The 13,427-nt window shown below is 36.0% G+C and overlaps 1 protein-coding gene across 2 annotated transcripts in view; it reads left to right on the forward strand.

The window, feature by feature from the left end:
* Positions 1-13,427, forward strand: part of PIEZO2 (piezo type mechanosensitive ion channel component 2) — a 303,485-nt gene that overhangs the window by 99,507 nt on the left and 190,551 nt on the right. For both annotated transcript variants that reach the window (XM_051772546.1, XM_051772540.1), the window contains exon 3: positions 10,093-10,218. In XM_051772546.1, the coding sequence (XP_051628506.1) occupies positions 10,093-10,218 (126 nt within the window). The remainder of the gene's footprint in view (positions 1-10,092; positions 10,219-13,427) is intronic.

Here is a 13,427-nt window from a genome sequence, read left to right on the forward strand (position 1 = left end):
CTCTTCCCCATAGTGGCATGGGGGAGAAAGAAGAGTAAAAGTGAGAAAACTTGTGGGTTGAGAAAAAGACAGTTTCAAAGGTAAAGCAAAAGCTACACACACAGGCAAAGCAAAACAAAGTATTCATTCACCACTTCCCATGGCCAGGCAGGTGTTCAGTCACCTTCAGGAAAGCAAGGCTCCATCACATGTAACTGTGACGTGAGCAGAAACACCATAACTCCAAACATCCTCTCTTCCTTTTCCCCCAGCTCCATATGCTAAGCATGACACCATATGGTATGGAATGTCCCTTTGGTTAGTTGGGGTCAGCTGTCACAGCTGTGTCACCTCCCAACTCCTTGTGAACTCCCAGTCTCCTCGCTGGTGGGGTGGGATTAGAAGTAGAAAAGGCCTTGACTCTGTGTAAGCACTGCTCAACGATATTGAAAACATCCTTGTGTTATCTACACTGTTTTCATCACAAATCCAAAACCTGTGCCATCTACTATGAAGAAAACTGACTATCCCAGCCAAAAGCAGTACATCTAGATCCATTTGATCACACACATAATATGAGTACTAGGCAGAATGTAACAAAAAAAATTAATTCTGTCATCATTATGGTAGAAAAAAGTATTTTTGTTCTGAACCCGTTGCAACTGGACCGGAAGACAAATCAAAAGTTACCATCAGCCAAAACTGGTATGTCCCAAGATGACATATCCTCCATTCCCATGACAGATTATTTCCTATAAATCCTTTGACAGAAGTTTGTTCTTCTGAAATACTTGCCAGAAGTTTATTGAAAACTAAGTTTCCTGCATCATCTAAAATATCTTTCTAAAATTTCCTCTGGTTTCCATTAAGATTTCAAAGATCCGATGGGCATGACCATTTTCTATGGTAACACCTCAGCATACAGTTCTTACCTGACTGTCTAATTCTCATCTGTGTTATAGTTTTTACCAATTTGCCAAGCATGGAAGTCAAATTGTTCTTCTTTTACATCCTATAACCTATTTCTCTACAGAATTTTACAGAATATGCAACATAGACTCTTGGGAAGTTGGTATCTTAATTTCCTTAGAAAACCACCTGATTTCAGTGAAAGGATACTACTACTGTTTATAGAAAGCTCTCTGATCCTCTTCCATCTGCCCTCTGGAACATGTGTTTTGAAAGTGATATTATTTTTTTCAGAGAGAAGTATGACCATGTGGCATATAGGTATCACAGTATGTTCTTCAAACACCATGAAACTTCTAGAACAAAATTATTTCCACAAGTAATTTGCTTTTCCATCTTGTCTTTCTACTTCCCTTAAGCACTTCTGGTAAAGGGAGGGAATGAAACTATGCCCTTGCATATCTTACTTCAGCTCTATGTTGGCAGGAGGGCTTAACATTTTTGAAATGCAAAGTTGAAGTTGAAATGCTAATGCATTTTGGCTCAGGGGCTCTTGAACTGGGTCATGAGCTGCTTTATGTTGTGCTAGTGATACTGGTGCAAACTCTTTGAAAAGGGGTAAAACTCTTCGCAGCACCTGTGTCTGAGCTGAAGCAGCCTCTAGAACTTCTGGGAAAAGTTTTGCCAAAGGTAGAAATTCATACCCCAGCTTCCACTGCAAGTTCAGTACACGTACTTATGCACACTTACTCCCTTGTGAAAACATCGTGGTTCAGGGTTTGGTTTTGCCATAGCTGTATTAGTCCTATTTACATGGGCTTCTAGCCTTCCTCTCTCGCTCTGCCCTGCATCACATTTGTTTACTGCTTATGAACACATGTGGGTAAGTATTCAAGGGAGAAAATTATTCACCTCCTAGTAAGTAAAGATTTTTTGAAAATGTGGTTCATCACTAACAGACGACCTGCTGTCATCTCCCATTACTTGGGAGTTTCTTGAACTCTCTGTTATTGAAGGAATTTAGTACTGGATAGTTACCTGCTCTTTACGACTGTGACAGAAATGAAGAAAGTAAGTTGCAAGCACTGCTTCTAACAGACAATAATGGCTGAATTAATTTGAATTCAAAATAAATATTATCTTTTAGTGACAAACATGGAGAACCTGTCTCCTCAAGGGAAGTAAATGTAACTCTGTATTAACAGCCTCAAACCCTCTTGTAAAAGAGCAGTTCTGGCTTAAAATTGCTCAGTATTCATATGCACTAGTATCTGAGATGATGTTTATTTCCTGTGTTTAGCTTGGTACAGCCACCTGTCAAATTACGAAGCAGACATCAAGTAGCTGTTATTTGCTTTGAAAGCTTATGAGTATTATCTGGAAAGAAAGTGAGCAGTTGAGTTCTGAGTCTTGTCTGAGAAAATATTTTGTTAACAAAATGGGTAAATTGCCTGTGTAAACTTGAAAGTCAGAGATTATGACTAGCTTGAACGATGGCATTGTCTATTGATGCAGAGGATATAGTTCAGTTTTAGTAGTATTCTGGGCATGAAAACTTCTAGGAAAAACAGGAAATCCTGCAAGAAGCTGGAGTAAGGAGATATTTTTTAAGCTATGCAGCACTTTCTATGTTTTCATTTCTAAATATTTTTTTTTTAATTACACATAGAATTTTTCACTGTGTTTACCCAAGTCTGGTTGGCACTCCTGCAAAGTAAGTGTCTATCTCTAGACTGGCTTTTTTTCCTTCCTAGAGTGCTGTAGTATTTTAAAAAGAGAGAGAAGCAGAAAGAGAAATATAAGGAAATAAATAAGTGTATAAAAGAGTATAAATGAATGTGCATTTTTTTGTGCAGTTACAAGCCTGGAACAATGTATCTTACTCTGCTTTTAAAAGTAATGTAAAATTTTCAGGTAATGACATATTTTGTGACAAACTGTTACAAATTCTCACTGGTCTATCATCTGAGAGATAATATAATTTGAAATGCAAAGGAATACATTTTAGTACAAAGAGTTGCTTGAAATTAAGGAATTATGGCTTTTTTGTAAATGTTTTAGAAAGTTTTTCTATTGGTCACAGTTGTGGATTGTGACATTTGACTACTACACATGGGAATAGGTGACACATTCAGGAAAACATGGACAAAATTTCAAATATTGGGAAATTTTTCTCGAAATTCTGAATCTAAAACTGATATGTTCTGGCTTTCACTGTGACTCCTTAAGCACAGAAATTTAAACATAACTAAAAATAATTGCACGAAGTCTTGAGCTGTTGTTTGTGGATACACATTTTCAGGTTTGGGCCTTGGTAGGTAGAGAACAGACCATGGAGTTAGTAATTGCTCTCTATTTTTGTCTTGCTGCTGGAAATCCAGTGAGTAAACCAAGTGGTTTTGTATTTTTGCAGTGATGATGTCTGTCCACTTTTAAGGCTTTAGTAAGCTCAGATCCTCTGAATAGAAGATGATTTTGGAATACAAGATACTCTTTGGGGGGAAAAATATTAATGCATTTTGTATTAAGCTAAATATAGATGTACTGATAAATATGCTTACTGTGCAGCAGAAGGGTGGCAGCACTTTCAATAGCACTGTTTTAACCATTAAAGTAATTCCTGGCAGTATGATTTAAACATCATCTTTTTTTGAGTCTACTTAAGATGTTCATGTAAGATTTAGTGAATAGGAGCTGATATGCAGTTACTTTACTTGGTGGATCAATGCCTTGACATTGCACAATATACAGTGTACAAGGCACACCATTATCAAATTTTATTCTTAGAATACTCCTTACAAATAATTGCCTTCCTCTATCCCTTGTTCATAGCTTTGTCCCATTATGTTTTGGCACTCAAGAGGCCAAACCTCTAAGCATAGCTATGCTGTGCACATAGAACTATGGATATTTTACATCTAGGAAAGGTTGTTTAATAATACGTATAACTGGCACTAGCAGATATTTAGCATTGTTCTTACAGAACCTGAAACTGGAGGGCACTCTCTCTCTGTGCCTCCAAAAGTGCATGGGGAAGAGAGGCATTGAAAACAATTAGATTATGCCTACCCTCCCCATGTGGACATAATTACACATTGCATCTGTAAGGAGAAAAAGAGAAAATTAGCCTCTGCAGAGCATTGATTTGAACAATGCATGGTGTAGAGGTATCTGAAGAGATTTGACTTCTGCTGATTTGCAGGCTGTGTGCTTTAAGATTGGTCACATCAAGTATTAATACCCTAGCAGTGAAGAAGTAAGCCTTATTTTATGAACCTTTTATGCATCACTGAAAGCTCTTCAGTCCCTGTGCATATGCTCAAAGATATGCATGTGTTTAAGTGCTTTCTTGGACAGAGCTAAATTGCTTTGTGCCTTTCCGACGTAACCCTGTAGTCGTCTGGAAATCTCAACTGAATTTAGAACTCATTTTAGTCCTTTCTTCATCTTCCCTGGTCATCAGGACGTGTCCTGCTGAGTTAAGTGTCCATTAGTGTACAATAGTACTGATGAATTCAGGAAAGGGGACTGGCCCGTATTCTTCAGTGTTGCTGAATGCCCACACTGAAATACAAAGTTTTCCTGTCAAATGGAAGAGGGACATATCAGTGTTTATTTCATGCTTATAAACTTTCCATTGAGTATATGTCTAAGTGTGTGAATCTACATTTAACACTTGTGGCCAAAGTAGTGGCTGATGTTCAAAGTGGACTCAGTGATGATATTTTTCTGATTATCGGCTGGAACCAACTCTATCACCTCTGAACTTTTGACTAAAACCAGCTTCAAATTGGAACTCTTTTCTTGCATTTAGGTCAGTAGGTTATGTCAATTAATGTTAGGTGTGATATCTTGAGGCACTTAAAACAGAGCTGACCGAAGGTAGGATTTCTTTTATATGGGAAATTATGTTTCCTTTTTTTTTCTTTCTTTGCAGATCAGATGACCCCCAAACTTCCAGATTTTTACAAAGGACGTGTATTTTTAATTAATTTTTTTCTTAACTTCCCATCCCAAGGTGCCCCAAGCTACAGTATAGGTTATGTTGACAGACTCTTATTTGGAACCATGGAGCAAGAGATTAAGGTCTCTGGACCCTGATGGAATGTCAGGAAGTTAAGATTTTAAAATTCTAGCTAAAACAAATTCTCTGGGACTGACTCATTCTGTGCTGCAGAAGTTTATTGCAACCAAGCCTTGCTCGCAGAGCTCTTTACTTTTATGTTTGTCACTTACTGATGAAGAGGTTTATTAAAAAAAAAAAAATCCTCAATGACTCTAATAGAGTATCTTTATTAAATGAAGTGTCACTAGTTCAGGAGATAAATGCACATTAATATTTATCACTCACTGTATGCTATCAAAGGTTATGTGAAAAATGAATTGTGCTTTGGTATTTCATCTACTGTGATCTGAATAAAAAGTGATGTGTAAAAAAATTCCCAAGCATAACTATTGAAGAAGAGCCTTGCAACTGTTTAGAGTACAGTATTAGGCTAAAAGAGATGTTAGAATTGTCCCCAAACCAACTTATGTCAGAAAATACAACCTTAAGGTTACATTTTAAAAAAATTCCTGTGCAAAGTAATAAAAGCTTTGAATAATACATCCAAAAACTTAAATCTTTAGGTGAAGTCATTCAGCATACATATGATGGTGATGATGGAATTACACTGTTGGAATACTAAGCAGTCTTCAGTTAATTTTTAGAAATTATTTTCCTCATCAAGTTTCCCTTTCCTGATATCATTATGATATACAGAATGGATACTGACCCTTTGAATTTATCACCTTTGCATATAGATGCTTGGTACTACTTATTAAAAAATCAGGATAAATGGTTAGCAGTATTATTAACTTTGTTGGAGACAAAGTTAATTTAATTATGCATCATAAATAGATCCAAATGAGAAAAAAAGTAGTGTGGAATGAAAATGCACCTTACAAGCAACTGAAGATTTGGTATGGTGTGATTTTTGTAATAGACCAAGGCTCATGGTCAGATTATATTGTAAGAGCTCATATATGTGATTTTAAAGCAGGTCTCAGTGGCAATTGGCCATTCAGTTATTCCATGTCCTGTTAGCACATCCTTTTGGTAAAAGCTCTGAGGAAGTTCCAAGTGCACAAAAAAATTAAATTCCGTCATACTCTTGCTGTTTTAGGGCAAGGAGTAGCAGAAAAGATCACAGGACTGCTTGTCCAATCATGAATGTACTGTTTTTCATGTTTCCTCATTGATGGAAGTGATGTGAGCAGCAGGGTCCACCTTTGTGTACAACCATGATGTAGGCAGTCAAGAGGTGATGTGTGCGTTGGAGACAGCAGTCCTACAAGAACACATTAAAATAGTTAGTGGTACTGAGGTTTCATGCCTGTGGCTGGGGGGTACATGCCATTACTAATCTGGCTCTTGGCTGGATTACCTTTGAAAAATAAGAAATGGGTTCCTCTGCCACATGTGAAAAGCTTTTAGCCCTCTTGAGACCAGTTTAATGTTGCACCTGAGCTGAAGAGAAAGAGGGTAATGAAGCATTTGCATCCTGTCTCGCTTTCTGCAGACTTGATCAGAGGGGAGAAAGCTCTTTGCCAGGAGTTTTCTGAAGGGACAAAGAGAGTGGAGCAACCTCCTTGTGTGTTTCTGAGACATGAGTACATTTCTAAAGCCACATGCCTGGTTTTGGTCCCACTGGTGCCATTAGGAATGACACCTGAAATGGTACCTGAAAGCAAAACCACTTTTCTTAGTCCTTCAGGCCAGTTCTGAGACAAATCTGCTCTGTCTTTTCCATCCTCCACGTTTTGCTGAAGCTAGTGGTGGAGTAAAATCAGAACCAAGCATTCAAGCTACAAACTGAGGTGTTTTGCCATTAGATTTTTCTTATTTTAGTCTTAATGGGCATAGACAAGTCTATACATCTAAGACAGAAATTAAGGAATCAGTATATTGTGACTTTTGATGTTGGCTGGGGCAATCATCTCTTGCACATCTTTTCTGTCCGCACAGGTTTCTGAACAATATGTATTTCCTTCTCTATGTGACAGTCAGCTTCCATTCATGTCCCCAGGGGCTTTCATGTTAGGGCAACTGAACAGTTAAGGTATGTTTTAGCAAGTAAATTGTAACATTATGAGTTAAAATTTTGTAAGTTACAAAAAGAATTTAACATTGTGACTGAATTAGAATAAATACAAATTAAAGAAGGATGACAAAAATTTTTCTTCCTCATCATAAGAAGCTCTGTTGTTTTTCAGGAGTTTAATTTTAGCTGTCTCTTTTCTCACTCTCTCAGTTCTGTATACATACAGGTAATTTTTAATTTGTGTCATTTAGAACTAAGTTTACAGAAGAAAAAGAAAAATGTAAGTAAAAATATAGTCTTTTATCCAAACCCTGAAACTCATCTCTTATCCAAATCAGTCACTTCTTCCTTGGCATAAATTATGTATCCAGTTCACCGAATTTATCACTCCCATTTCTCCCAGGTTGCTGATAACTCTCCAAAACTTAGTATTTCTTACTTTTCTTCAGATACTTTATGTGTCTACTTTCTGCTGGCACAGATGAATGTGGGGCAGGTAAAGGGCTCTTGGTCAGTAGGATCTGGTGGTGATCTTGTCCCACTGATAGCCATGAAGAGAATAGCCCTTGTAGAATGCTGTAAACTGCACTGAACATAACTAGCTGCCTTCCAGCTGTGTGTTTACCCTACCATATTTACCAGTAAACTGAGAGACTGTTTATTATGATGAGTATTTATAGTCTTTTAAAATTTTCCCTACTTTATGAAGGAGATCTTTCTTCAACATTTCAGTATTTCAAGAAATACATTTTCAGCATTTCCTACATTTCTTAAAAGGAGTACAATTGCAAAAGTTAAGGTTTTTTTAAAGAAATGCTTTGTTCAATATAAATTCAAATGTGTTTGTTTTCAAATTTAAAAAAAATAAGTCTAAAACTGAAATATATTTTGGGGAGGTATGACAATTGAAATACTGAAAGATGTACCCAAGGTTTTCAGATATTTTATTTCTTTATGTGGAAACATGAAGTTTGGGAATTGAATGTGCATTGACTAACTGTGTTGTAGTTTTTCTCCTTTGAACACTGACTCAGGGAATTCTATCAAAAAATTCAAATCCACTTCTGTATGAAAAATTCAGTGCTTTATATCTATCAAATTGTTAACTCCTGAGCACTGAGGAGAGTTTGTGACTCAGAACTTCATAAATCGCCAAACTGACTTTAAGATCTGTACATTTTTGACACAGATGTTAAGACCATGAAATTTGTGTTCTCAAACTGTTTGTCCTCAGCTTTGAGATAGGTAGTTTTTTAGTTCACTTGTGTTCTGAACGTACATCTCTTGTAATACCATGAGCATGGGATCTAGTAATGAAGGAGCAAACCATCAAATATTGAAATTTGCAAAAAATCGTAAAATATAGCAGTCCTTGGATTGCATTAGATATGACATTACATCTGACATATTATTTAATAGCATGTTGTTTGTCATATATTCATTCTTCTAATATTTTTTATATGACCTGTTTAGTTATTTATGCTTTTACAGGACTTAGAAATTGTCCTAATCCAGGACACTAAGCCAGCTTCTGCAGAAAAAGAACAAAAAATGACCCAAAGAATTTAATATCCAGTCTTTTTAGTGTAATGCTCTGCCACCCAGGTTATCTTCTTTCTGTGTGGACTCTGGTGACTAGTGAATAGGTCATACAAGGCACATATCTACTGAATGTATCTTCCTTTTCAGATTGCACAAATTCATGGACTCATTCTTACCATTTTTAATTTTGTTTGATCTGTTTACTCTATTAAAAAAGGGAAGTTTATTAAAGGTATTTGGTATTCAAAATTTGCAGTCAAGATAGTGATCATATAATAAAAGTTTTGAGTCTGATGGAATGAGATAGTCTACAACTTTCTGAAATTGTTGAATTGTGTTTATCTGATTCTTTGCTTTATAAACTACCCTTCAGGCCATTGAAGACATGCTTGAACTATAACAAATATAAAGCAAGAAGCTGATTTATTGGCTAGATACAGAATGTGAACCATCATGTTCTTTCTAGTAGTTGCTCATATCAGACACTTGCAAAATAAGTATGAAGAAAACAGGTTTCATTTAGAGTGGACATTTCACAGGTATACTCTGCTAGTTTTGCCCTCCAAAACCATAGCTTTACTTATAGCCTTGGGTAAGAATTCCAACACTGCTGTTTTTTAATCCATAAATTAAAAAATTACCCTTCAATGTACGAAGTAGGTGCTGTAAAATCTAGTATAAAATACTTTGGAGATAGACTTTTACTGCAGATAGGTTAGGTAGGGTGATATTTAATGTTGTCTTTTATCAGGAATTTAACTTTGTCTTGAAGATGCATATTTCCTGACATACTAATAATTTATTTATTCATACCTTGCAAGTTTGGCTGCCTGTGATTAAGCCGAGTGTTTCCTAGAGGATTTATAAGGCATTTCTAAATCTTCATCAAACATTTTCTATTAGCTTTTGAATATATATCCAACAAATCATAGAGAAACTATGACCAAATGTGGCTGGCACAGGATTCTTTAGTGTATACTGAAAATTATTTTCAAAACTTCTAAAGGAAGATAAAGAGGGCAGTCGGCACAAAGCAAAGCATTCAGTGAAAATATGTCTATACTCCTGAGCCAAACTGAGGTTTTTGTGTTGTTAATCCCCCTCCCATGTAATTTGTTTTGTAAAGTGTAATTAGATTAACAGGTTTTATTTTCTCAAAAGTAGAAGTATCATTCATATTTTGTCTTCGTACCAGGTAATGTGGTGATAAACATTATGATGTTGTTAATATTATTGATCTAAAATTGCTGTCTGGACACTTGAGAAACTTCCTTTTTTTAATTAAAAAAAAAAAACCCACAAAATATTGGTAACAGCAGTCATTGCTGTTTGTGATTAAAGTGTACTCAAAGACACTATTGGTAATAGCAGTCATTGCTGTTTGTGAGTAAAGTATACTCAAAACCACTATAATTTAAGTATGACTTTTGCTATAATTTTGACCATGAGGGACAATCATGATTAATGTAGAACTGACTTGTAGAAATATGCTTGATCAAGATGTTTTTACTGGTTTTAAACTGAAAACCTTTAAGTTTGGAAATTCACCAATTATATGTATGTATACTTTGTCTTTTAGGGCATACAGGACGATTATTAAAATCTCTGTGCTTCACCAGTCTATCATTTCTGCTGCTGCACATCATCTTTCAGATTACAATAAACAGTCTTGAAGCTGGAAAAACTATTGAACCTGGTTTTAACTGTGAGTAAAACATTTTAGTTTTTATTAGCATTTTAAACATCCAAATGCTTCAGTGGTTTGAAAGGTGAAGGGTTGATGAGAAGGCACTTAACAGTGTGCTCCTGTGGGTTTGCAGCTTGCTTCTATTATCCAACTTTTTACCTCAGGAGTTACTGTCAGTAGGGCAAGAAGACTAGATGGGTTTAAGAAACAATAGAAATGAATATGTAACTATGATATATATATATATATATATATACACATATATATATAACTATTTTGTCCCCACCAGAGATGCAGTTTCTTTAAGTTTACCACTGACTATTGCATATCTTTATTTTTTAGGCTTTCTCAAAATCATCTCAGAACCTGAGATAGCTACATCTTTGTGTTATTAGATCATAATCCAGTGGGCTAAGAGTAAAATGAGATATAGTAATGAAACCCCCTCTATCCATGTATTATGCCTCTCTCTGGCATAACTCTCTCAAGTTTTTAATTTATTTTAACTTTAAATCTTGACTCTAACATTTCTGTTTCTAAACAGTATTCATCCCTTTCTTGCCTGTGCTGTATAGGAAGAAGGATTTTCAAGTTTTCATTTATGTGTTAGCTCTACTTAAAAATATATTGCATGACATTTTGTATCTTCCTCTCTCAGGAAATGTTGTTCAATAATTCAGAAAGCAAACATTCTTCATTGTGCAGAAGTTAATTAAAATATCTATCCAGTGATTTAGATATGTAACCTCCAGGTAGAAACTATTTGTACTTGTCTTACAGTGTTTACACTTAACATTTAAACCTGTCAACTCACCTTTGATAAATGTCCATTTAATTTTTCACAAAGTATGCTGCTGCCACTTGAGTAAACAGTTGTACTACAATTCAACACAAGAAACCTTATGTGAAGTAAAGCATTTGACTTAAAGTAACAAAATCCTAAGGAAACTTGGAGTAAGCATTACCATTTCACCTTCGACTTCCTTAATTTCTTAAAATAAAAGGCATAATTGTGTTCATGAAACACCAGTTTTAACTGGAATATCTTGGGCTTTGTTGTTCAAATCAGGCCTTCACAATCCAAACCTACATTTTCTTTTCTTTTTTTTTTAAGTGTCTATCATTCTTTGAGTGAACTGGATGAGTTGTTTTCCTGTATGTGTTTTGCATTCTTATGGCTATGAAGATGTAATTTTTACTTAGATTGGAGTAATTGCATTATCTAGACACCATTTGTATGAGTAGAGAGTTCCTAACTGTCCAAGACAGAGATGCAACCAGTGAATTTTTCCTCCTTTTATGGTGGGAACTAGGGTCTGCAGTGGGAATTAAAATAATTATTTCATCTTGAAGAGTCCACTCTTCAGGATAAAATGTGCTATTTGTGTCTGTTTATTCACAGTTGTCGAGCGCAACAGTTTATATTCTAGCTACCATTAATAAAGATTTTCTTACGTGGGGCCTCACAGGACAATGGGTATAGCTGTAGGAGTACATTAAATGTGCCTCAGATTGCTCTCTGACACTGAGACCAGTTGAAATGAGATGCCCACACCCTCACCATTAGCTCTTTTTGCTTCCTGGGCACAGAGTGGGGTATGACATTGCCTTTTGGGGATGTTATTTGGCCCAAATTTTGCCTGAGTTGTTTGGGAGAGAAGGTTAGCTGACCAAAGTTGTTTTGAGTTTTTTTTAACTGTTTAACAACATGAAAAATTTGGCTGTTGAATCTCAGTGCCAGAATGTGTTTGCAGAGTGAACTGGCACCATTTAATTTTTTGGTATGGCTATAGCTTATGAGCTTCAGGTGAAGCTAATAAGGAGGGGCATGTGGTTCTGGCATTATAGATGCCGGACTCCCAAGGTACTGAAGGAGAAGCTAAAGAATGTATAAAGACCGTTGTGAATGTAGGGGATAGAAAAGGCCAAGGCATTTGGTAGATCAGGCAGTAAGATCAATTATTGTCATTAAATGGTACCAGAACATAGATGGTACTGTGTGGGTGAGGAGAAAACAGAATTCCCAATCCAGAAAGTACTTTGGTAGCACTTCTCCTTGTAACTATTTGGTGCCACAGCTCCACTGTATTTCCTGTTCCCCAGCTATATGAATAGTGCTTTGCAAAACTGACTGCAGCTGTGTGCTAAGCCATAGCTGGAAAAATGACAGCACTTTGCCCCTAGCATCTGCAAAGTTTTATCAGCCCTTCATTTTAGACATGGTTGTTAGTGTTTATGCAACTCTTTTTACTCACTAAGAAGTTCAAAAGTGTAGACTGGAAGACTGGAGTTTTCTGCTTCCCTATCCAGACTCAGATCAACTATTAATAACATCATTTTACAGCTAAAGTCTTTTCTGATGCTTATCATTAGGAAATTTTTTCCCCATTAGTCAAAATACCCTGTCTGCATCTTTCAGCCTGATGTGGAAATGAAGAAAAGCTTTCCGTTAGTTTTTATGGTTACCTCTTATGTATTTGAAGGCTGCAGTCATATCTGTCATATGTGCTCTTCTCTCATTCTCTTTTTACACAGCCTCAATCCCTTCAAACTTTCTTCGTGCATCATGTTTTTCAGAAAGGAGATTAGTCTTATAATTGTTGGTATAATTCTGTTTTCTCCAAGAGTTCCAGATATTTCTTGAAGTTCAGTGTCCAAAGCAAGGCAGTATTTCAGCTGAGAATTTGCTAGCATATACTGAAACATAACAATTACCCAAGTGTCTCCAAGTCAAACTCCCTGCATTATTGTATGGTACTTTTTGCAATGGTAATATTGACTCACACTTTACTTGTGATTCAATGAAACCCACAATTCCTTTTCTGCAGAACAGACCACTGTTTTCAATCCTGTATTTTTGTAGGTGAGTATTTTTACAGTGTAGTGAAAGTTTATGTTTGTCCATTTTTTCCCAAAATGGTTTTATTTATCAAGATTGTTCTGAATTCTATCTCCTCATTTGCTAGTGGCTCCTCTTATGGGAACCATCTGCAAATACACCTTTAAGGGTTTTCGAATATACTAAAGTGTTTGATTTTTCCTTTAAATATAATCTGTGTTTTTATTTTGATGGAACTGTAATGTCTCCCCCAGTTTAAATAAATTAAACCATAGAGTACTGAAGGGGCTAGTGGATGTTATGGCAGGATCCCTTTTGATTATCTAGCAAAGGTCATGGGAGTCTGGGGAGGTCCTTGCTGACTGGAAGCTGGCCAGTGTTATTCTAA

The sequence above is a fragment of the Manacus candei genome, unplaced genomic scaffold (genome assembly GCF_025592945.1).
Source record: "Manacus candei isolate 608988 ecotype Guabito, Panama unplaced genomic scaffold, ASM2559294v1 h1tg000008l, whole genome shotgun sequence".
Lineage (NCBI taxonomy): Eukaryota > Metazoa > Chordata > Aves > Passeriformes > Pipridae > Manacus > Manacus candei.